This window comes from Lagopus muta, chromosome 20 (assembly GCF_023343835.1).
Source record: "Lagopus muta isolate bLagMut1 chromosome 20, bLagMut1 primary, whole genome shotgun sequence".
Lineage (NCBI taxonomy): Eukaryota > Metazoa > Chordata > Aves > Galliformes > Phasianidae > Lagopus > Lagopus muta.
In genome coordinates, this window is record NC_064452.1 from 5769945 (window position 1) to 5792132 (window position 22188).

General features: G+C 48.6%; 2 protein-coding genes across 4 annotated transcripts; both read right to left on the bottom strand.

Moving 5' to 3' along the window:
- Positions 1–994: 994 nt before the first annotated feature.
- Positions 995–10278, bottom strand: ORAI2 (ORAI calcium release-activated calcium modulator 2). 3 transcript variants are annotated; one of them, XM_048966979.1, is made up of 4 exons: positions 10163–10278; positions 9499–9542; positions 8057–8297; positions 995–3703 (listed from the first exon to the last, which is right to left on the bottom strand). In XM_048966979.1, the coding sequence occupies exons 3-4, from the start codon at positions 8285–8287 to the stop codon at positions 3158–3160; spliced, it is 777 nt and encodes a 258-aa protein (XP_048822936.1). In that variant the 5' UTR covers positions 8288–8297; positions 9499–9542; positions 10163–10278; the 3' UTR covers positions 995–3157. The 3 variants fall into 3 exon arrangements, with proteins under 3 accessions (XP_048822936.1, XP_048822937.1, XP_048822938.1); XM_048966980.1 differs by having other exon boundaries at positions 10114–10247; XM_048966981.1 differs by lacking the exons at positions 9499–9542; positions 10163–10278 and adding an exon at positions 9584–10063.
- Positions 10279–12572: 2294 nt separating this feature from the next.
- PRKRIP1 (PRKR interacting protein 1) lies at positions 12573–19962 on the bottom strand. Its single transcript, XM_048966941.1, has 6 exons — positions 19811–19962; positions 19337–19415; positions 17836–17936; positions 16980–17065; positions 15171–15238; positions 12573–13310 (listed from the first exon to the last, which is right to left on the bottom strand). The coding sequence occupies exons 1-6, from the start codon at positions 19928–19930 to the stop codon at positions 13195–13197; spliced, it is 570 nt and encodes a 189-aa protein (XP_048822898.1). The 5' UTR covers positions 19931–19962; the 3' UTR covers positions 12573–13194.
- Positions 19963–22188: the final 2226 nt, after the last annotated feature.

Sequence of the window (22188 nt, forward strand, 5' to 3'; positions counted from 1 at the left end):
ACAGTGGCATCTTGCTGCTGGCACGAGGTGTCCCGAGAAACATAAGGCCTGGGACAGGGTTGTGGCTGCTCCCTGCAGCAAGGTGAGCCCCGAGACCTGGCTGAGCTCTGCTGAACAGGCTGGAGGGATTGCCTAAGCAAAATGAGAGCTTGTGAGGAGAGCTGAGGATGAGGGCAGCACCGCAAGGCCCCTGGCTGATGCAGAAAGCAAACAAACACCATCCTGGCCCCAGTGCAGGAGCAGCACACACACACAGGTATCCCAGAGCTTACTCCATACCTGAAGACACATCGGTGACAGACACCCGGGGCTGATTGGGACGAGGTATTCAGGCCAGGCACGAAACATGAGCTGTTGCTGCCAGGCTGCAGGACAGCAGCACAGTGTGGAAAGGCAGGCATCTCCCTGCTGACTGATGGAGTCCTGCTGCCAGCCATGGGGCAGCAGCAGAAGCAGGGAAGATTTTCTGGCACCTCAGCACAGAAGCAGCCATCTGGACAGGCACACTGTCCCCACTCATTTACAGATTAATTAAGTCTCTGTTGTTGCTGGTACCACGGGAGATCTTACTGCAATGCAAGTCTGGACCCAACAGCAGTGAAAATGTAAACAAGTCAGAGGAAGAGGTGAGAAACTGAGTGCTGTTGTTGGGAAAAGGACCAAGAGGACGTACAGCACAAAGATGATGGGTAAGAGAGAGAGAACCCAGGTGGCAAAAAGCAAAAATACTCCCATGGAAGGGGAGAACCCAGCGCCCATAGAGAAACAGAAATCAAAGCTGTGAGCGAATTGAGGAAAGCACACCATTATGCAGCTTTAAGCATGTAAACCCTCGGGAAACCACCTGAAGCCCCCGATTCCTCGTGGAGTGAGGCAATCCCTCTCCAGCCACAGATCTGCTGCCTTGAGCCTGCTGTGAACCAAATCCCACCAAAGCCTCACCAGGGCGTTCTGCAAAGCCAAAGCACAGTTCTCTGCTGCATTTCTCCATCTGCTGAAATTTATTGCATTTCCATATGAGCTGCACTGCTGTCACAGCATCACATACACACTGTGAGATTTGACAATTTCTTTATTACAAAAAAAAAAAAGAAAGAAAGAAAGAAAGAAAAAAAAAGCTACAGTACTTTCCTCTACAACTGATTTCAAACCTCCTGGGCTCCACAACGCACAGAGACCAATTACTACTGCTGTTATAGAAAAAAATGCAAAGTACAGATATGACATTAATCCTATCTGCTGTAGCTCTGGCTTCGCAGCAGAGATTTTGCTGGAAGAAGAGCCTACGTGTGTAATACTTGGCAGAAAACTCAACTCTGATTTTGTTACGTAAACCTTTAACTTTTATTTTGGTAAGAAGAGGAGGAAGAGAGGCGGGCTGCTAGGGGATGGTATGAATTTCATGACCATCCACTTCCCGGAGGACACTCCTCATTTTTTGCATATGTGCATAAGTACAGGCTAGTCATGTCACACACAACAACTATTTTCTCTGCTGCACATCAGCCAATATGGTACATGCCAACTGTGGCAAGAACAACAGATGAAAGGCACAGACACGGTGCTAAGCAACTTGTTCAGCAATGCTCAAACTCACATGTAAACAAGAGAAATGAGAGTTAGTTTCCCAAGACCCTCATCAGAGAGAGGCACAGGGAAGGTCTCACTGGGATTTGAGTGTCCTCCCCATTCTGGGAAGCTGACATGGAACATGCTGCCATTAGATTTCTCAGATCCCAGTGGAAAAAAGGACCATGGTTAAACAGAACATTACAGACATCCGTAACGATGTCAGGAACCTACGCAGCCTGGGAGCTGGGAGATCCTGACTGCAGTGTTTGAGTGCAGAGCAGGAAATGGGCATAGGATCAGGGCCAAGAAAATGGGCTTATGTTTCTTTCAGCCCTGTGTCAGAAAGCTTCACATTTCCTAGAAGAGCTGATGACTGCAAAACTCTTTTTCTCTTGAAATACTTTTTATGGCAGTTTTTGCCCAAAAGGATGCTGCAGGATTCGCGAGCTTCCCTTGCTAAGTCACACTGACGTGCAAGTGTCTCTTTCTTTAATGCTGGAAAAGCAGCAGCCCAAATGAAACGTGATAGCTCTTTAATGGCACACAGATCTCCACTGGGTCCAGCTCCACCAGGCTCACCCTGCAGCTCCAGGTTCCCCAGAGGAGCTGCCTGCTTTGGTGCAGGGAGAAGGAAGCGGTCCTTTTCAACAGGCAAACGCTACAGCTGACAAACAGCACCAGCCAAAAATGGAGGACTGGGACTTATTTCTCTCCAGCACACCATGAAAAAGACATTCCAACAGGACATAACTGCAAACAACACAGGGACGAGTTTCTACCACTGTCTGCTGCCACTTTTCCTCCCTGAAACTCGCTTTTCTAGTCCTTCAGAGCTTCATCTCATTAAATTTCGTCACTGTTCTGTTTTAGGAATGTCCTTGTTAAAACTAAAACACCTGTAAGCCTTCCCTGGGCTCTTACTGAAAAAAAAAACAAACAAGTGATCTTGGCATCTGTTCAGTCTAAAGTGACAGATGCTACTGAAGACAGAACAACAGAAGTCCCCAGCCCCCTGCATTTAGAATTTGTAGAAGCATGGAAAGGAATAGTGAGAAAGGAACATAAAAGCTAAGGCTGATTTCTTCCTGGTTATATGTTTATGGAACATTTGCTTTGGAACAAAGGCAATGAACACTCACAGTTCCTATTGTGCTTTCCAAACATCCTCGGGTTGGGTGCAAATACCTTCATTAACCAGCTTGGCTCTAGAAACAAACTGCCAGTTAATTGCTGCTGCACAGACAGCCAGGGAGTTCTGACACTAAGACAGGTCCTACACACACACAGCCTTTTTGGACAGCTGATGCAGTTTTACTTTTGGCAACAGAACATCGCATTTGTAAAATAATGCAGATTTTTGGCTACTTGTGCCAATGTAAAGATTTGACCTTGAGCTCCATGGCAGTGTCCACTTAAGTACAGAAGTGTGTAGGACCAGAGACCACAGAGTTTGAAACGGCGTTAGAACCCACAGCTATACGTGGCAGGCAATTAGCAATTACATATTTAAGCCTCCAAACAATCCACCACCAGTGTGCCCCACCATCCAGCCAAACAGGCATTTTGCCCTCGGCCTCAGCCCCCATCACACCACCTGCATGCCTCTGTCATGCCCATCTAACTGCACTTTCAGTTTGTGGAGCTCTTCGATCTCTCGGTTGTGGCGCTCCGTTTTGTGCCGCACCAAAGAGCGGTAGAAGTGAATGGTGAAGACAACAAAGATCAGCCCCACTGGGACCATGATGATGGTGGAGACCAGAGCTGCCTGCCAGCCCGCGTGGCCGCTGGGCTTCTGGATGGTGGTGGTGTCGTTCTTCAGGATGGAGTCCACGGGCAGGAACTTGATCCAGCACAGCAGCACCACTTCTGCAAGGAAAAGGAGGATCCCCAGCACCGTGGAGAAGCCCCACGCCAGCTCGATGTAGGGATGCATGCGCTCGTGTGGGGATTCGCTGATGGAATTCAGGTTGTGGATGTTGCTCACTGCTTCCACGTTAGGCAGAATGCAGGTGCTGATGAGAAGGGCAAAGAGATGAACAGCCACCAGCACCGTCGTGCAGGCGCTGAATGCGATGAGCAGCATCTGTGGGTACTTGTACTGCATCTCCAGCTGCACCTCCACCATGGCAACCTGGGGGAACAAGAACAAGAGACCACTACTCAACGGCTGCTGGTTTTCCACCGTTCAAAGCTTTAATCCAGGAAAGCATCTTTACTCAGGAAGAGCACCTGAGGGCAAGCACACACTCGAGTACTTTTAACAGCAGCCTAAACGGCCAGCCCCGTTCCCTCGATTATGCATGCACTGTCTATCTCAAGCAGCTTGGTCTATCTCAAGCTTTACACACACATTTTGGTGCTGCAGTTTTCCAAAATAGCAGCTCCCTCCTTGCAGCCATACGAATGGCACCAAACCGTGCAGGCAGCAGCAGGAACTCGTTATGCAGCTCACAGCCTGCAGGCAGCCATCCCGCTCACTGCTCTCACACCTTCCTCTTCTGCTCACCGCCGGCCGCTCGCTGCAGGAAGTTTCAACATGGTGAGTGCACAGGAGAGCAAAAGCAGCAGCCCTGCTGGCTGGCTGCCAGCCTGCCTACCCGGCCTCCCAAGGGAAGAATGAGAGCTACTTCATAATAATCCAAGTTAGTCCATAGTTAAAATAGCTGCCTTCTATTCTCCGAACGCTAAGTTGGTTTTTATTACAAATATGCCTGGATACAAGCTATTTATATCCCCAAATATCTCCCTTGAGGTCTCATAACTTACTGAAGGGAGGTGGATGGCTACTGGCTTACGGGCGCAGTGACAACTCCATTCTCTGAGTTCAGAAAAGCAGGCTCCTATCAGCTAACAAATCTCTGAAGCTGTTCATTTTAAGTTACTTTAATGAAGCAAAGTATGAATAGCCATTCCAGGCTCTGTGTAATGATCTGCACCATTCACTCTGGCATTACTTATAACATTACTTAGGCACTGGGAAATTAAGTTGTCCCTGCTGGTGGCCCTGAAGAGGATTAAGGAGCATGGAAGCAGTGCTACGACTGCTGTCTTTCCTGCAGTTACCTTGAAATCACCAGCAGCCCGAAGGAGGGAGCAGGTCAGGTCTGAACAGATCTGCTAGCTGCAGGACACAACACGTGTGTGGGGTAGGAAATGGCAATCGCAGCATGCCCAGGCTTTATTCCTACATCAACTACAAACAATGTAAGGGATGCTAAGAACACTGGAACAGATTTTTGGGCATTCCCAGCCCCGTGTTCTGGTGAGGAATATGTGGTTGTGTTTGTTTGTTTGTTTGTTTGTTTTGAGAGGTTCCTGTTAGTAGCTCCTGTCACAGAGAGGGAAAAAAACCACAGGTTTGGCTTCACCACCATTGCAAGGAAGGTCCATGGAAATAAAGCATACACCACACTGCCTTAAAATCATAGTATTGCTGAGGGTGGGGAAGACCCCAAGCCCAACCCCAGCCCACCATGCCCACATCCTTCAGTGCCACATGTCCACAGTTCTGAAGCACCTCCAGGGATGAGGACTCCCCTCCTCCCTGGGCAGCTGTGCCACAGCAGCACTGCCAGTTCTGAGAAATGTTTCCTAATATCCAACCTGAGCCTCCACTGACACAACTTAAGACCATCACCTCTCATCCCTTAATCAGAGTCATCTTGGTTGGAAAAGACCTTGAAGACCCCCCACATCCAGCCATCAACCTGACTTGTGTTCCTTTTCCAGTTCCCTGCACACAGATTCGAGGAGATCAGACTTATCCTCTGCTGCAGTGCCCTGCATGACACACCTGTACAGCACAGTGATCATCAGTCAGGCTACACCAGGCAGGAGAAGCTGCAGGTGCATCATTCATTCCTGAGGGCTCAACCACCCAGCAACACAGCATCCAGCAAGCTGAACAGGAACTGTACCAGCATGTTGAATTCATAGCTTTATATCAGAGCTGAAAGGCTGGCTGATGCCAACATATCAATTTCTAGCTGTTACCCGTCGCATCAGCAGCACTTTGCAGCTAATTGGATGTTTCCTCCCAGACAAACCTGTTCCCTAGGGCTGGCTTCAGCTGTGCAACACGATGAATTTTTAACACTGACTGATGGTTCAGTAAGAGGTATTTCATAGAAAAACATCAACAATCCAGATAGGGCAGCAAGGCAGAAAAACAGTTTGTTTAACACAAACAGACAAGGTGAGCGAGCTCTATTGCTTTACCCCATACAGATTGTCATGTCATCCTCTGACCGGGATAAGAGAAAGAGGACAAGCTGACATAACCCATTTAAAAGCCATTAAGCATGCTACATGGTCTGTCAAACTATTAATATGTCACGTTCAATACAATTATACTCCTCTGTGATAGCAGCCCCCTCTGCTTTAACCTCCTTGCAGAAGCCAAGGTATCAAGGGATTGACTCTGCAAGGTGCTGAGCACGCTGCTGAGCAGCAGAGGATTTCAGCACAGGCTTAATGTTAAGCTCAAGGATTGCCCTGCTGGACCTCACGCTTGTAGGTTTGCTAAAGGAGCGTGTGCTCTGAATTAAGCACAAGTCAGATTATGGGCTATGATGCTTTTCTCTCATCATTTCTTTGTAAAGATCACTGGAGCCCAGATTGTCCACAACAAAGAAGTTGCTCATCTTGAGAGATTCAGACGAGCACAGATAGTATCACACAGGAGGATAACAAATGGTTTCACATAGAGCACGTTACATCCACACAGATGGTTCGGCAGCCTGTGCAAACAATCACTCCAGTAGAGCTTTTTTTTTCCCCTTCTTCTTTTCCCTTTCCTTAAATCAAATGCATATCCCGCAGCAATTAGACAAGCGCTGCTAGTGGGAACAGCTCTTCTTTCCAAGCAGGGAAATGAAGGAGATTCCCCAAGCTCCCTCTCAATCCCCTTCACCTGCAGTCTGCCCAGGGAGGCTCGTGCAGCCATGCAGCCCCTCTGTGCAGCACTGGAGCTGGAAGCAGCCACATCCTCCCGGCTCTCTGCCAGGAATACCACAGATAGCATCGCGTAACGAGGGAGGTTTGCATTATTCTGCAGCCTGTCCAGAAGGAGCTGGATCAAAGCCACCGCCTGTTGATTAAATATCCATCAGCTTGTAATAATTTTCAGCCAATATGGGACTGGCTGGAATTGCACATACTGATGGGGAAGTAAATAAAGCAATAGCCAAGCCCTGTGTGACACCTGTTTACATGCTATGGGCACACAGTGCTGCACAGGAACCACTTAACTCTAAATAACTGCACCACTTTCATCAATAGCCACTCTTAGTCAGTGTCCACATCCTAAGAACAAGCCTACCAACCTATGGACAGCAACACATGCATCACCTTCCACTGGAAGGCCAGTGTGACCAGGCTGCTGATAAAGAGAATTCCTTACTGCAAAAACACCAGTTTCTGAGAAACACTAATTTGGGATGTACGTACTGTATTAAGCCGATGGTCTATGAATAATACTACACCTATTGTTAGAGACAAGGCAAAGGGAGCTCCCTGGCACCAGCTCTAACATGCACCCACCTACTGCCATGCTTTAATGCTGCTCCACTTTGGGCAGCAACAAAACAGAACTCCCTACTGTAATGCTAAGGAGCATTCATCTGCTGGGGGTTGGAGATGCAGGGGTGGGAGAAGCTTAAAAAGCCCACAAAACTCTACAAAACATAGAAAGTTCCCCAAGCCTGCCCATCTCCTCCATGCAGCTCCCTTACATCACATCCTGCCCTCTGCATGTGTGTTCAGACCTCAGCAGCAGCTCACTTCCTGGACAGAAAATCTCTGCAGAAGAGATTTCACTCTGGATAAAACCAGAGGGGAGAGGAGGAGGCTGATGGCATCACAGCTCAAAAGCCTGAGCACCACACCGCTATCTCGTGGTGTTTATTTATGCGCTCCCTGACACAGCTCTGACCTATGCAATAGTTCCCAGCTAACAGCCAAGCACAGAGCACAGCAAGGACGAGGGATTACTCCCAACAGGCAGCACTGACAAAAATACACTCGGTTTGGCTCCCTGCAGGCTGCACAGCCCTCTGACATTGTGCACGAGGCCGCGGGGCCTCTCACAACATGATCTCCCTGTTTGTGCCATGCAAAGTGCTTCCTGGCAGGCTGCCAGCCAGCCTCCACCTTATTACAGGCACCACGACCTGAAAAAACATACAGAAAATGAGATTAGGACCACAGCTGTGAGCAGGTGCAGCTGGCAACACCTGGCCTTGGGGCACTGCTTGGATATGGGGCAGCTCTCCGGATCGTTTGCAGGGAGGAGATCAGTGTTTGCAAAGGGCTGGGAGGATAACTGGGAGGTGTGGGCAGCTCCTGTATCCACACTGTCTTGGGACAGCCAAGCACATCACAGCACACCCTGCTTCTTCACAGGGACAGAACACCAATTAATAGAGATTTGTTGTTGTTGTTACTTTTTCATAATCCAGAAAGCGTTCCTGCAAAACCAACGTACCATTGCAAATCCAGAGAGCAGAGCAGAGGTTCTGCTGGAGGCTTTCAGCTTGGCTCGGCTCAGGTACAGCTTCCTCCAGGACAGGGCCTGAACAGAGTGGTGGTTGGAGGTCACCAGCTCCAGGTAGCTGCGGCGCACCCAGTCCCGATAATCCATGCCCTTGGTGCCAGGCTCAGAGCAGCAAGCAGGAGTGGAGGGATCCACTGGGACGTTCAGTTCAGAACTCATCATGGGGGAAGCACTGTGGAAATAAAAAAGCCGTGGTCAGGACGAGGCAGCAGACAGGACGAGCTGCTGGAAAAGCTGTGCTGGAACGAGGCTATCCTCAGTCAGTAGGGAAATGATGCACAGAACCACCTGCCTGCTAGAACTGATCAAGAGAACCAGGTGGGATTGCAGAAGGAAACCTGGAACTGCTCCAGCGTGATCAGGGAGGTCGCACAGCACCCAACTTTACACGTCAAAGCCAACATCTCAACTTTCCCCTTTCATTCCTCCCCACTCATTTGTTTTACAAAAATACACTTTGAAAATATGGTCACCATCCCATTGTTTGGTTTTTAAGTTGGCAGTTTAATGTCACATTGCATCGTGCATCAGCTCCAGATGCATTGCATTAACGTACCAGGGTACATCCAACTGAAGTGCCCAGGGCTCACTCTATGCTCCCTTTGCACACCAGTTTTTCCATTCACCCATTGCTCAGCTCACACAGGCACAGCTCTTGCCCAAAGCAGCCACGGAGCTGAACGCTGCATGGGGTTAATGAATGGATCTCCCAAATTCCTGCAGCAGAAACTTCCCCCTGAATCTCCAGCAGCTCCCTAAAGGAGAACTGATCAGCCCCAGCCCCACACCTGTGGGTCACAGGCACCGTGCTGTTTGCTGGAGCACAGCTCCAGCCCTGCCCAGCTCCCCGCCATATGGTGTGGGCTTATCAAGTCATGGTTGCCAGGAGACTGAAGGAAGCAGCCGAGATAAAAAGCACCAACTGCCCCCAGCTCTGAGCCACACTGCTCAAAAGGAACAGTGACCAAGGCTGCAGCTGCAAGCCAAGCACTGTGAGCTGTGAGACTGCCTGTGAGTGGCAGAATTACGGCACTGCTTCCTGTGATGGCATCCTGTATATGCAGAGTGGGGGTGCTGGCTTTGTTTTCGCTGGGACGCCGACGGTCTCTGCGCTGCCATTTGTTTTCATAAAGCACACAGGAATTCAGCATGTTGGAAACATCAAGCCCGGGACAAATTCCATTAAAAGAAACACGAATTCAGAGGTTACAAGGGGAGAACAGGAACATCCAATCACAGCTGCTTCTTTCCTTAGAAAAATAAACTGAAAATACCACAAGGATGAATTTTTACTCTAGAGCAACTCCAGAGATGTTCCCAAGTAAGTAAACATCTGCAGAAGGAAACCCATAAACCCATGGAACAGCACTCACCTGGCTGCCTACGGGCATGGAGGGGCTGCGGGGGGCTCCGGGGGCTGAAACACAAAAGCAAAGGATCGTTTTACCCTCACGGTACCTTCAGCTGGAAGCATCCTCACTCTAGAAGCCCTTTTCAGGCAGCAGTCTGCACCAGAGGTGAGTTATGGGGAGATCCACACTCCTGCCTTGCAGGTTACAGGTTCGGAACAGAAGCACGCGCGCTGGTGGGGCTGCACCGCACCGCACAGCACGAGGCTGCGTGCCCGGAGGCTCTTCCTCAGCTCTGGCCAACCTCGTGCCAGGTCACCGCTGCGCCAAACCGCTGCTGAAGACGCAAGGCGCCGACTCGTATTGATGTCGGTATCCCCCGCAGCGCCAGCTCGGAGGAAGGGAAGCCCCGGCAGCGCCCTGCATCCGACCTCCGGGGTGCGAGCGCGGGGATTCCTGCACGGCACGACTGAGGTAGGCAGCCCAGCTCACAGCGCTCACACGGCAGCCTCTCCGTGGGCCTTCAGACCCCGCCCCTCAGACCCGTGCGGAGCAGCGTGCCGGTGCCTTCCTGCCCCGCGGCCAGGCCGGAGCCCCAGATGCCCTCCAACCCCGGATTCCGCCGCTTTGAACCCCTACCCGGGTAGAACGAAGCCCCCTCCCCCGCCGGGCCGGTCTCCCCGCTCACCGCTGCTGCCCGCTGGCCGGTTCGGGCGCGGCGCCCCGGGAGCCGCCGGGTACCGGAGCCTCCGCCGCCTCCACCGCTGCCAAGGCAACGCCGGGCCCCCGCCACGTGACCCGCAGGAAATGGGGGGGCTGCCGGTAGCCCCGCCCCTCGGCACGTGATCGCAGCCACATTGGCCAGGGCTACGCCAGGCTCCGCCCTCTTGCCGATAGCCCCGCCCCCTCCGAACGCGTACTGCTGGGGAAGCCCGGGCCGGTGGATGCTTCATTGGGTGCGGCGATCCCAGCTCTCCATCTTTACAGAGAACGTACCGGTAGCACGGGATGTAAATGCGCTTTTATTACGGTTACTATACAGCAAAAGCGTACGCTAGAGGCAGTGCTGAGCGCTGAAGGAGCCGCCCTTTGTAAATGAGGGCTATGAGAGCTGCTGCTATCTCCCTGCATTCCTCCTCTGTTGACTTAGCAGGAAATCCCGCATAAACCCATCAGAGGAGCACGGGAGGGGGCAGACTACGGGAAATAGGAAGGAGCTCCTGCCCTGAAAACGAGATAAAGCGCTCGGAGGCAGCAGCGCAGTGCTCCAGCTCAATGGCACAGCGGTCTGTCCTCCTGATAGCATCAGTACAGGGGAAGGGAGGAAGCAACAAAGGAAAACAATTCCTAGAAACGTGGTAGAGAGACAAACGTATTTTCCTGACCGTGCTTTTCATCTCTGAGATAAGGAATACCTCTGCACGGTCACAGCACTAACGCTGCTGGCTCCTGTGGAAGTGGGGCAGCCCATTCAGGTCCCTGGTGACATCTCTCCTTTCTCTGATGCAGACTGACTCCTCTGGAAAGAAATCCAAAGCGAGAACTTAATGGAAGCAGGTCACGCTTTGGGGCTGTTTAAAATCTTCACATTACTGCTGCTGTATCTGGAACAAGAAGCAACTCCTGAACTGTTTTTTGTTTTACTGCACTTGGGAGCACTTCCATTTTTCCGCTCCGTGGATGATGCTTCTCCCATCCAGATGTCACAGCACCTGTGCTTTGTCTTCACACCAAAACTTCCCTCACTTATAAGTGTCGTTGTATTCTGGAAGACCACCACAGCATGGCATGGTATTATCAGAACTCAGAGCAACGCATACCGAATACGGACCCTGCTGCTAAAAGGATGGCCATAAGGCAGACACCACCCTCAGCAACACATTCTCTTGGCTTCTTATGGGTTTCACATACAAACCAAGCACTCCTCACAAATGCAGCACATGAATAATTCAGGATGGGCAGCACAATGTCCTGAGGAGCCAGGGCAGGGTCATACAACCTGTGTTTAATTCACCAAGACCAACTCAAGTCCATCTTCTTCCCAACTGTGAGAAGTCCTCGTGCAGCACACGCCTGCTCTGCTTAATGCCAACCAGCACTGATTTATTCAGCTCAAAAGCCTGACAAGCTCACAGGCAGAACAGTCTTTGTTTATTTGCAAGGCTCTCAATTTCCCTCCAACCAAAAGCCAACAAACACCACAACGTGGCTTGTCCCACATCACAGATGCATCAACAGGGCGTACCTACCCAAAGGGGATTTGAGTGAAATAATTCCCCTAACTCAGCACTTTACACTGTGATAACACCAAAACTGTGGGACATCCAGTCTGTATCTTAAGCACTACAGAATGAAACAGTCACAACTTACCCAAAGCACGTGGCTCTACCCAGATTTAACACAAGAGTTCCATGTGGAGCTCGAGCTGGGGTATGGAGGCACAGGGGATCTAATCCAAAACGGCACTTGATGACATCTGCTCCCCCACTGTCACAGAAAATACCACTGCATAAAGCCAGCACAGAGTGCCGGATTTCTGGCAGCACTGTTCAAGGACTAAAAACTAACAAGTGATTCCTTTTCACTGTTTTTGCTTTAAATAATTTGGCATTAACAAGAACTTGAGAAGAAGTAGCGCCACATTCCGGATGCTGATGCTGTGTGATGCGGGCACTGCTAGTTCAAGATGCACTGAAAAAACAACAACCTAATTTACAAATAAAACCATTAATGCATTTGCTTTTCATTTAAGCATCAACAAACATACATACAGATTATTTTTCTTACCAGAGAACTCAGTTCAAAGCAGAGAGCTCAACAGAGGGAAAGCCAGGTGTCACTACATGAAGCTTAACACAAGCAATGCTGTTCCATTCCAACCCTTTCTGCTTTGCAGATTTGGAAGTTTTACACACACAGTCTTTAGGAAAGCCTTAATAATGATCAAATCCAAAAGCAAAAAGTATATGAAATGCAGCTATCACCTTTTTCCATATTTTCATGTGCCAGACCGCTTGGCCTTTCTGTTCCTTCCTGCAGCATTGCAAACACCTCTTCATTGCACCAAAATCCTCTTCAAATAAAAGAAGACAGAACAATCCAACACATCCCTTTTATTAATTTAAAAAACACGGAAGAAAAGTAATAGGGAAAGTTTTAGCAATAGAAAAGGGATCTGGCTTAAAAATCTATAGAACTTGTCTAGAACATAAACTGATTTCTTTGGGTTAGAGATGACCCCATACAAATCCCCAGATTCAGAACACTCACAGTGCATGACAGCCTGGCTACAGACCACTTTTCTATTTCAGCCTGAACTCTGCCCTTAGATTCAGGTATCTGGTTGCTACCAGCTTTGACAACATTAGATTATGTAGTCCTCACAGTAATATTTTCCTTAAATGGTAATGGGTGTGTTTTAGTTTTCAGACAGAAAAACACTCTGGGCCGTGTCAGAAAGAACTCTAAGGTCACAGAGACTTATGGCTGACTCATTAGAGCAAACAGAGCAGACTGCACAGCAGTTATACAAGCAATTAAGAAAAAAAATCTCTTATTTGGCATTTCTCTATTGACATCTCTCGGGCCTGCGATGCGAAGGTCATTCACCATTAAGCAGATACAACGTTCACCAATGGGTTCTGCTTGGCTGAGATGAAAGACTTTCATGCTTCTGCATGTAAAGCAATGAACGGCGTTTCCTGCTGTCCCTCAGAGGCCTCATCCTCTTCCCATCACAAAACTTGGCTCCTCAGCATCATCTTCCTTCTCTTCCTCCTCCTTGCAGTCCTCTTCGTCATCCTCACTGCTGACTCGCTCTTGAGACTGATCAGACTCTAAAAACAGAAACCATGAGAACTGGTAACACATCCATGTCCTCCTCATGTACTTCACAACGAAGTACAAACAAGTATTAGATCACACCAATTAGTACCAACAGATAACATGCCCCACGTGTCCTCCTCGTGAAGAATCTCATAACAGTGAGTGAAGCAGAGCTCCGAATACCAAATTCTTCCTTGGAGAAGCAGTCCCTTACCTCCAGCACTCAAGCTGCATTACCATTGTGACAAGCCCAACATTAAAGAACTCCACCTCCTATTGAATGCTATCTCAGTCAGAGGCAGTCAGGTGCTAAAGTCATAGATTATCTCATTCCCAATCTCACCTCTGCGTGTTGGCACGAACTTTCAAGTATCACAAAACACTGCTAAAGAATGCACACACCAGGAAGCTGCCTGGCAGGCTCCATGTATTTCAGCATCTATCCAGGTTCACAGGCACTCCACAGGGTGCCAAAACCTTTTACAGACTGTTAAGTTTATTACAAGCACAGGAACCCTTTAAGGTAGGTGCCAGATTAGCTGGGTTCACAGAAAACCAGTGAAAGACCAGAAGAGAAAACACCTTTTAGAAATTAAATAATGCATATGGAAATTAGGTATGGCATAAAGAGCAACCTGGATCTGACAGCCATAACTGCTGTCACACCCCTCCTACCTCCCTGTTTCTCAGGTCAAGTCAGCTCAGCTCAGGCTCAGACCGCAGTGTGTAGGATCAGTGGTGCGATGCCACCGTGTGGTGAAGTTCAATCCTGTCAGTTTGTGTTGGTGGACTGTAAAACTCCGTGCCAACCCTTCTTCTTAACAGCTTTCCTTCACAGAGGTGAAAGATGGCCACAAGTCCTATTTATTTCTTTACGTAAATGCTTGCCTACCAGGTCTGACAAGCACTTCAATTACTCTGGAAAAAACTCTCAGATCTCAAGGCACACAAAACTAGTAAAAGACAGCTGTATGCGGTTTCCAGCTTATTTATTTGGTTTTAAAATAGAGAATCACAAAGTATAACAAGCAAAGAACTGTTCTACAGACAGAGGGGCTCAGAACCTGGCTCCCCAAAGATGACTTATTCTATGTGGCAGTCTGTAGCACAGAGTCCTGGCTCCTCCCTCTCCCAACCCCTCTGCAGAGCCAGGCATTCTATTTCACTAAGCTCACACTCAGATTCTCCCCCCAGTCACAGTTTATGTGCAAGTAGCTTTTAAAAACAAACCAGACCAAAAGCACTCTGCTACATTCCCTTGCTGTCACAAGTACAATTAACCTAATGATTAATCTATCCTCCCACATCTACATGGGAGGCTGGCAGTGGTTCAGCTGAAACAGATCCAAACGAGCAGAAATAAAGTAGAACTGTCAGACAAGTTATGTTCTAGCAGAATTACCAGGAACTGTGTTAACTTCCCAGACTTACTGTGATCAATGGGCTCGGCTCTTTGAAAAATTAAGGTAAAGTTCACTCATTAAAAGGAAGCATCCAAACATTTGAACAAACATCTGTTCTGACACCGCTGAACGTTTACTTCCAATACTGCAGGGGAACAGAGGCAGAGCTTATTTCTACACGAAATGAAATAGTTGTGTGGAACAGATGGCACCAAGGTGGCTTAATTTCTTACATACGTAATCATAACTTAGTTTGCTGTTGTCCAAGCCGTGCATTTTTCCCCTTTTTCTCACGTGCATTTAAAAATATGGCTTTCAAAGAGGACTTTCGACAGATGAACAGAAGTACCACACTTAAGACTCAGTCCTATCCATGAAGAATGCTTGGTGGGAGGTGGGATAAGCCCTCCTAAGGGTTATTAGAAAACAGAACTGAGACTTGAAAAAAGAAAACTAAATCTCACTGACCTTTTTCCTGCTTCTTTTGTTCAAGTTTATTTTTCTTAGCTTGCAGTTTCTTCTCTTTTAGCTTCTGGCTAAAAAGCAAGGAAAAAAGACTCACATAAATCCAACATTGTAAAGTGTCTGCACACTGTAATTACACACTGATTAAGGACCTATTACAGACATCCCAGGAAGACTTCAGAGAAGTGCAAATTTGGTCTCAACAAGTGGTAGCAAATCTAGATATAAGACCAACAGAAACTTTTCTGTGTTGGTTTTAGTCCTGTGGATGCAACTATAACTGAAATCACACGATAAACAAGGATCTTTCAGAACACAACACAGGAGGAACAAGAATGAAACTGTTCCTACATTTTAGCTACTCAACCTATAAAAATATGGAGAAAACTTTATCAAAATCCCAAGCTGTTGGAATTCAACACTGAAAAAAGTCATTATCAGTAATCTGCTTTTAATAATAATAATAATAATAATAATAATAATAATAATAATAATAATAATAATGCTGCAATATACTTTGATCTTCACCTTTGGCTGTGCTTAATCATTGGAATAACACTGGGGATGATAACAGGAGATTTCAGTTCTGTTACCTAACAAAGACAGACAGGCAGTCTAATGGCAGACACCAGGCAGAGCAATCTGGGACTCGTGTTCCCCTCACAACACAGTCAGAGGGTTCTACAGAAAGACCCCAACACCACACCTGGGAGCTCAGGACAGAAGAGAAAGGTGGTGAGATACATCAGGGGTCTCCTGCGTGCCACAGCTGCTTGATACTTACACCATAAGACCATTCAATGCAAGAAGGGGGTGTTTACGTGTTTGGGCAGCATTTCCTGCTCGAACACTTGTTCTGCTTCTCAGCCAAGGAAGAAGCAGCAGCCAGATCTGACTTGCTGGCCATCTGTTGGACCACACTACATGTAAAGTAAGATGGCAGCAGTGTTTGTGTTGTGCACATTTGTGCTAATGTGCCAGTGAGTCACTTTGCATAGGCCTTTCAGGAACAGCTCTTAGCTACAAAATGCAAAATGCTCATTCTCAAAAAGACAAGAGAGAAGCTGCTGAGGGTCAGACACTGGCAGAGGTAAGCAGCCATGACATCTGCTATTTCTGAAAGGCATGGCAGACTGGAACGTAACATCTTACATCTCTGCTAATGATTCTCAGACCATTTCTTCTGTTTCACTTTGCCTAAAACACATGGGAAAGGAATGATTTCATATTTCTTATTTTCTCTATTTAACTTAATAGACAGCCAGCACATTACTGAGGTAGGTAGAAACTGCTACTGATTTTAACAACACTGCACAGCCTTTTCTATACCCATGCACTGAACTGGGCTAGTCACACTGGCAGCACATCATGCACCATCACACCCTACTACTCCTAATCCATACAAGCATCCGTTAAGCAGCACCACTTTCGCACTCGAGTTGCTTGATGTCAGCTGCTACAGACATTTATGTAAGCCAGACGTGTGTACAGAACTTTCCTGACATTGCTCAAACAAATACACAGTAAGGCTTCTTGCAGTCAGTGTGACAGTGTCAGCAAAAGCTGCTCAAGCAGCCAACGTTATCTTGCTTGCAACGGCACTGAAAATAAAACCACACCAGCAAAGCGTGTCAAATTTACAGATGCCTTTACAAACCAATGACATTAATGAAATTAATTTATGCAGACAGATTTCTTGGCTGATTGATGCAGACACAGAACAAGAGTATTTATCCAAAGGATGTAGCTGCAGATGAGGCACAGGGCATGAGGTTTTCCATGTCAAACCTCCCGGGAGCAATCTGCCCTTACCGCTTCCTTCTGCGTTTTGCTGTTTGCTCTTCTGCAATCATCTTATTCCTCTCCAGTTTCTTCTGGAATTCCTCATCTAGTCTTTGCTGTAATTGATCACATGTTATACTTTGGTCACAACCTAAATTAAAATACTTCTTTTCAAAATCATGTCCTTTTAGGGAGAAGTCCTTTAGCAAAATACAGAAGGGAGCTCTGCCAGATTTTGTCTGGCTGCTTCGTTAACAAAACACATAATTCTAGGGAAGACTTGTATACAAACAGCATTGGTAACCTGCAGCCTGAGCCAACCACTGAGCACTTCAGAGGAAAGAATCCTCAACAAAACAGATGAGTGACACTGGGCTTTTGCCCTAAAGAATGCATCAATAAAAACAAGAGGATAGCCTGAGACACAAACAGAAACATGTGAATTAGAGGACTCATTTCGGCCAAGAGAGAATATAACAACAATGCTCCCTGAAAGAGGAGACACTCTTAACAGATCTGTATTCTGTGTGCATGCAACTGCTTCGATGCTGTCTGTGCAAGACACTGGTATTAGGGATTTCATTTTATACTTAGAGACATTTCTAACAGCTGTTAAAGCATTCTCAAACCCACACGAGAACACAAAGATTCATCTGTCGTATTACACATTAGGATCTCTAGTGAACAGAGAAGATGGGGGATGTCTGACACAAAGCATCGAACGTTTTAATGCTGACAAAAGACTCCACGTGTCACATATTCCTTTGCTGTTTTCTTTTGATGAGAAGTGGTTTGGAACTGAATTGTTTGCACATGATTTTATAAGGAAAAAAAATAGCAGTGGACACCAAATGCTTATGAGAAAAAAATATAGAGTCCTGCTGACCTTCTCAGCCATGGCATCCATGAAATCCTGCCTCTGGTACTCTCGGCGCCGAAGATGCCGGTACACATGAAACTCCCCACTGCCAGCTCCAGCACTGGAACCTGCAATAAGAAGGGGTTTGTCTGCTAGAAGATAATACACACTGGATGCTCACAAATTACTACAGCCAGATGCTGAGGGGCCGGATATCTGAAAGTGCAGTGTACAAAGAAAGTCTATTAACAACACAAAGTGTGTCTGCATTTTATATAGGAGCAAACAGCTCCCAATCAAAAGCCAAAGTGAGCTGCAAACTCTTACATTTCAATGCAGTTTCTACCAGTCAGGACCAACAGCAATCACCATATCCTCTCAATTACTCCCCCGAAGAGAACCCAGCCTTAGCTGGACACAGCTCGAGTTTGAACGCACACCCTGTTGTCTCCTAGACAGGGGTGAACTACAACATCCTGCTGAGGCTGCCTCTCACTGATTCTCCCCATCTCATACAAAAAAAATAAAGATCAACTGAAAGGTGATAAAACCCACTGCATTGTTGTTTCCCACGTAAAACTGACTCCACTGACAGTTTTTGTACGTTTCTTCATGAACAAAATCCCTACAGTTTTCTCTTCCTAGCACCAATCTACATGTTAAAGTCTCAGAGGAGCTTTCAGTGTGGCACTCATTCTCACCCTGTGCCTCCTAAGCCATTTCTCAATGCAAAGTACACAAAAGCATTCTTAAAAGAAGACACCTAATAATTAAAACACAGGATTGCAATAGGGCACTTTGATACCAACAGAATCCCAGCATGTCAGGTGCTCCTGAAAAAACAAAACAGCTCTACTGAAGCACCTGGCAAAGCTATTTGAAAAACCTATGAGGGAATTGTAATAATGAGAACAGTTTACTCAAAAACATGTAAAACTTTTAATCTTAGATCAGTTATTCTGAAATATGAACAAGCTGGCCTTTGGGAAGGATCAATAAGATGAAGATTCCAAAGAATCTGCAGATCTACATGCAGATGCACTTCAGACTACAAATACTAACCCTAATCCCTCCAGATAGAATTGTAGGCAGAACACTTGGGCTGGATTCCCTCCATGGCTGTCAGCTCCCTAGCTGACCATGTGCTGTCACATCCCTGCATGCCTCTGCCTCTCACCACCCAAGATTCAGACTCAAATCAATTAAAAGAGGTAATTCACAACTGTAAGCTTCCAGAGCACTTTCATATCTGTGAAAAAGACAATTTACTTGTGCCTTGTGATCACTACAGCACAAATTACTCCTTTACATGTAGCTTGTCTACTGGAGTGCCACAGGTTTTGACTTTGATTAAAGCAAGGCCCACGAACAATGCAGACACTGAGAAAACAACTCAAAAAGCTCATTTTATACCTCTTTTCTCCAACAAAATGATTGCCAACGGGAAATCACATCCAGTTTTTCTGTTAAATAGTGTCTAAGCTCAAAATGGCTGATCCTACAGTTATCTGAAGAGCAGTGCCTTTACCCATCACATCTCTGACAAACTCCGGGGGAGGCCGTGGCGCCCACTCATTCAGCTTCTCAGGAATTGGTACAGTCTTTTCCTGTAAGAACAAACCAACCATCAGCATCCTCCGGGGGCAACACCTACAGTTCTAACACAGGATGGAACGTGCATGCCCGCAGCCCCTTCCACCACAGGGCAGACCCCAGAAGGAGCATAGCTGTGGATACATCTCCACTGACAGGGAGCAGGCAGAAAGCAGGAACCAGAGGACACCTCTCAGGACAAGGGTCAAGACGCCTCATTAGAGCCCAAGGGTTGAGATTTCCCACCAGCTCCCGGGAAATGCACAGCAAGAGGCAGACATCGGAGCCCCGGGCTGCCCCATTCCCCGCAGGGCGCCTACTTCCCTCACAGCCCAGGGTGGGACGCGAGCTCAGTACCCGTCCCTTCGCGGCCGCAAGCACGAAGCCGGCCCGCTTCCCGTCCCCTCACCGGGTTCCTCATGAGGCGCTCGAGGCGGAGGCGCTGCTCCTCGGCGGCGTTGCGAGGGATGACGAGCGGCTGCGGCTCCTTGCGGGGCCGGGGCGGGCGCGGGGCCGAGGGCGCCGCCATCTTCCCGTCCCACAGCGCCCCGCCCACTTCCGGCGTCGCCACGCAAGACGATGGGCGTGGCCGCCACGATGGGAGCGGCCTGTAATGGCGGCAGGCCTGAGCCCTCCCCTTTTGCCAGCCCGCCGCAAACTGCTCGGAGCGCCTCAGAGGAGGTGCAGGAGGCAGTGTGGGCTGCGTGAGCTGTGCCTCAGCCTCCTCAGCCTCCTCAGGGCTCGGGTATTCGCTGTTAGGGAGGCCTAGGATGTGTCATTAGTAAATGCACACTGCACAAGTGATGCCCCCTCAGGCATGGCGAGGGCTGTTAGGAAGGAGCAGGCGGTGTGCTGCGGCCTTGCTGGAAGCTGAGGGCTGCTCCGAGTTGCTCCTGCTGCTTTCTCCAGCCCCCACAGCAGAGCTCAGCAGATCTCCTATCACTCCACTGCCCCCAGCGCTGCACCCAGTGACCCCACACCCCTGTGGGATCTGTTAGTAAGGCCGCTCCAAAATCCGTCACACTCCAGGATCTGTGAGGAGAGAATTCTCAGCATTTTGCACGGACGCCCTGGCCCCAGCCAAATCCCTGCCCCGTGATGGTGTAAGCGATACGGTGCTTCCTGGTGCCTCCCGGCAGGGCTGCAACACCATCTGCTCGTGTCACTTTGGCAATTAGCAGGCTGTGCCCGCTGGCAGCGAGGAGCTGCAGCACAATTCCCCGTGGCATGGACTCACAGTAATGAGGAGGGTCGCTGCCTCATCTGTGCTTAATTAACACAGGGGCTTTGCCCAATCAGCGTATGGACCAGCTGAGGGCTTGCACACCCCGAGCTATGCTTGCCTGGAGGAATGGAAGCTAGAGCTGGCTGTGATACAGCTCTCTCTACAAGCCAAATTTTTCATCGAGCTGCTGTGGCCATACAGAAATGGCATGGCATGTGCTGGGGCTGCGTGTGCGTCAGAGAATTAGCTACTAAAGGTCAACGGTGATGGAAGAAGAGGGGCATCAGGCTTTGTGTCTTTATGGAGATAAGCTGGGGCACGGAGCTGGGCGCTGGGTTGAGACAGCTCCGTGCTGTGCATGAGGAGAGGGGAGAGAAAGGGGAACGCAGAGGTTGGGAATGGTTCCATCTGAGATTTATGGGTCATTTGTATTGCCCTGAATTTATTAAGCCCACATGCTCTTCTCTCGTCCGTGAAGAAAATCAGAGCGGATCCACAGGTTCAGTCCTCTCTTTGTTTACAAAAGACTTTTTACCTCTGCTGAGGTTGCTATGGAAATGGCTCTAGTTTATGCCTCGTGTTTGTCTTACCAACCTGATTTATAAAAGAATGGCTTGAATTCAGAGCTGGCTGAGTTCCCAGCTGTCTGCGCTGGCCCTGGAAGGCATCCCTGCAGCCACAGCCCTGGCTGCTGCCATGCAAACATCTTCCGCATGCTGTCTCCCAGCTTGTGAGCTCCTGTCTCTGCAGCTCTCCCAGCTCGGGGTCCAAAACACAGCTTCCGAAAGCGGGGGTGTGAGCAACTGTGCCAGTTGCTGCTGGAGAACAGCAAATCAGTGATGGCCAGACACCACTATGGCTGGAGGGCTGCAGGGAGCAGCTGGACACCTCGATTCTCTTGCCCAAAGCGTGGCTTGTGCTGACAACGACTTGCAGCTCTGGGAAACAACAGGCAGCTGCCTGTCATCGGACAGAGCCCACGCAAACAGCACAGGGAGACAGACCTGCAAGTAACACCCTCCCAAATGGCACACCTAGGTGTGGACCCTCGATGTACGCGTGTTACTTTTGAGATGCATCTGGGGAGGAAAGACGAGATTGTCACTTGTGTCAGACCAAAACAGGATGGATATCGTTGCATCACTGTAAAATAAAAAACCCTTGAGCTGGGATCTGGGCAGAACTGGGCTTGCAGGGGACACGGGATTTGCATCAGAGCAGTTCAGTGCAAAGCAAACAACAGTACTTCCTGATGCGTATCAGAGAAGCTCCTTTGTGTTCCAAAGCAAATGCATTCTGAGGTGTTCTCTTAACAAAAGGGATTCTTCCGGAAGCGCAGGGAGCTGTGCACAGAAAAGCCCTGCAAATCTATCAGGTAGGAGCCACTGCAGACAGCTGAAACACCCGAGAAATGCGGGGGGCTGCACGGCTGCAAGCTCCACATCTTCCTCCTTCTTCACGGCATCAGCCAGCATGCAGCACACCGCGGAGCAGCACCAACCTGCCCAGCCCACACTGAGCCCACTCTCCCGTTTTGCTGCTACATCTCCGTGTGCAGTGCG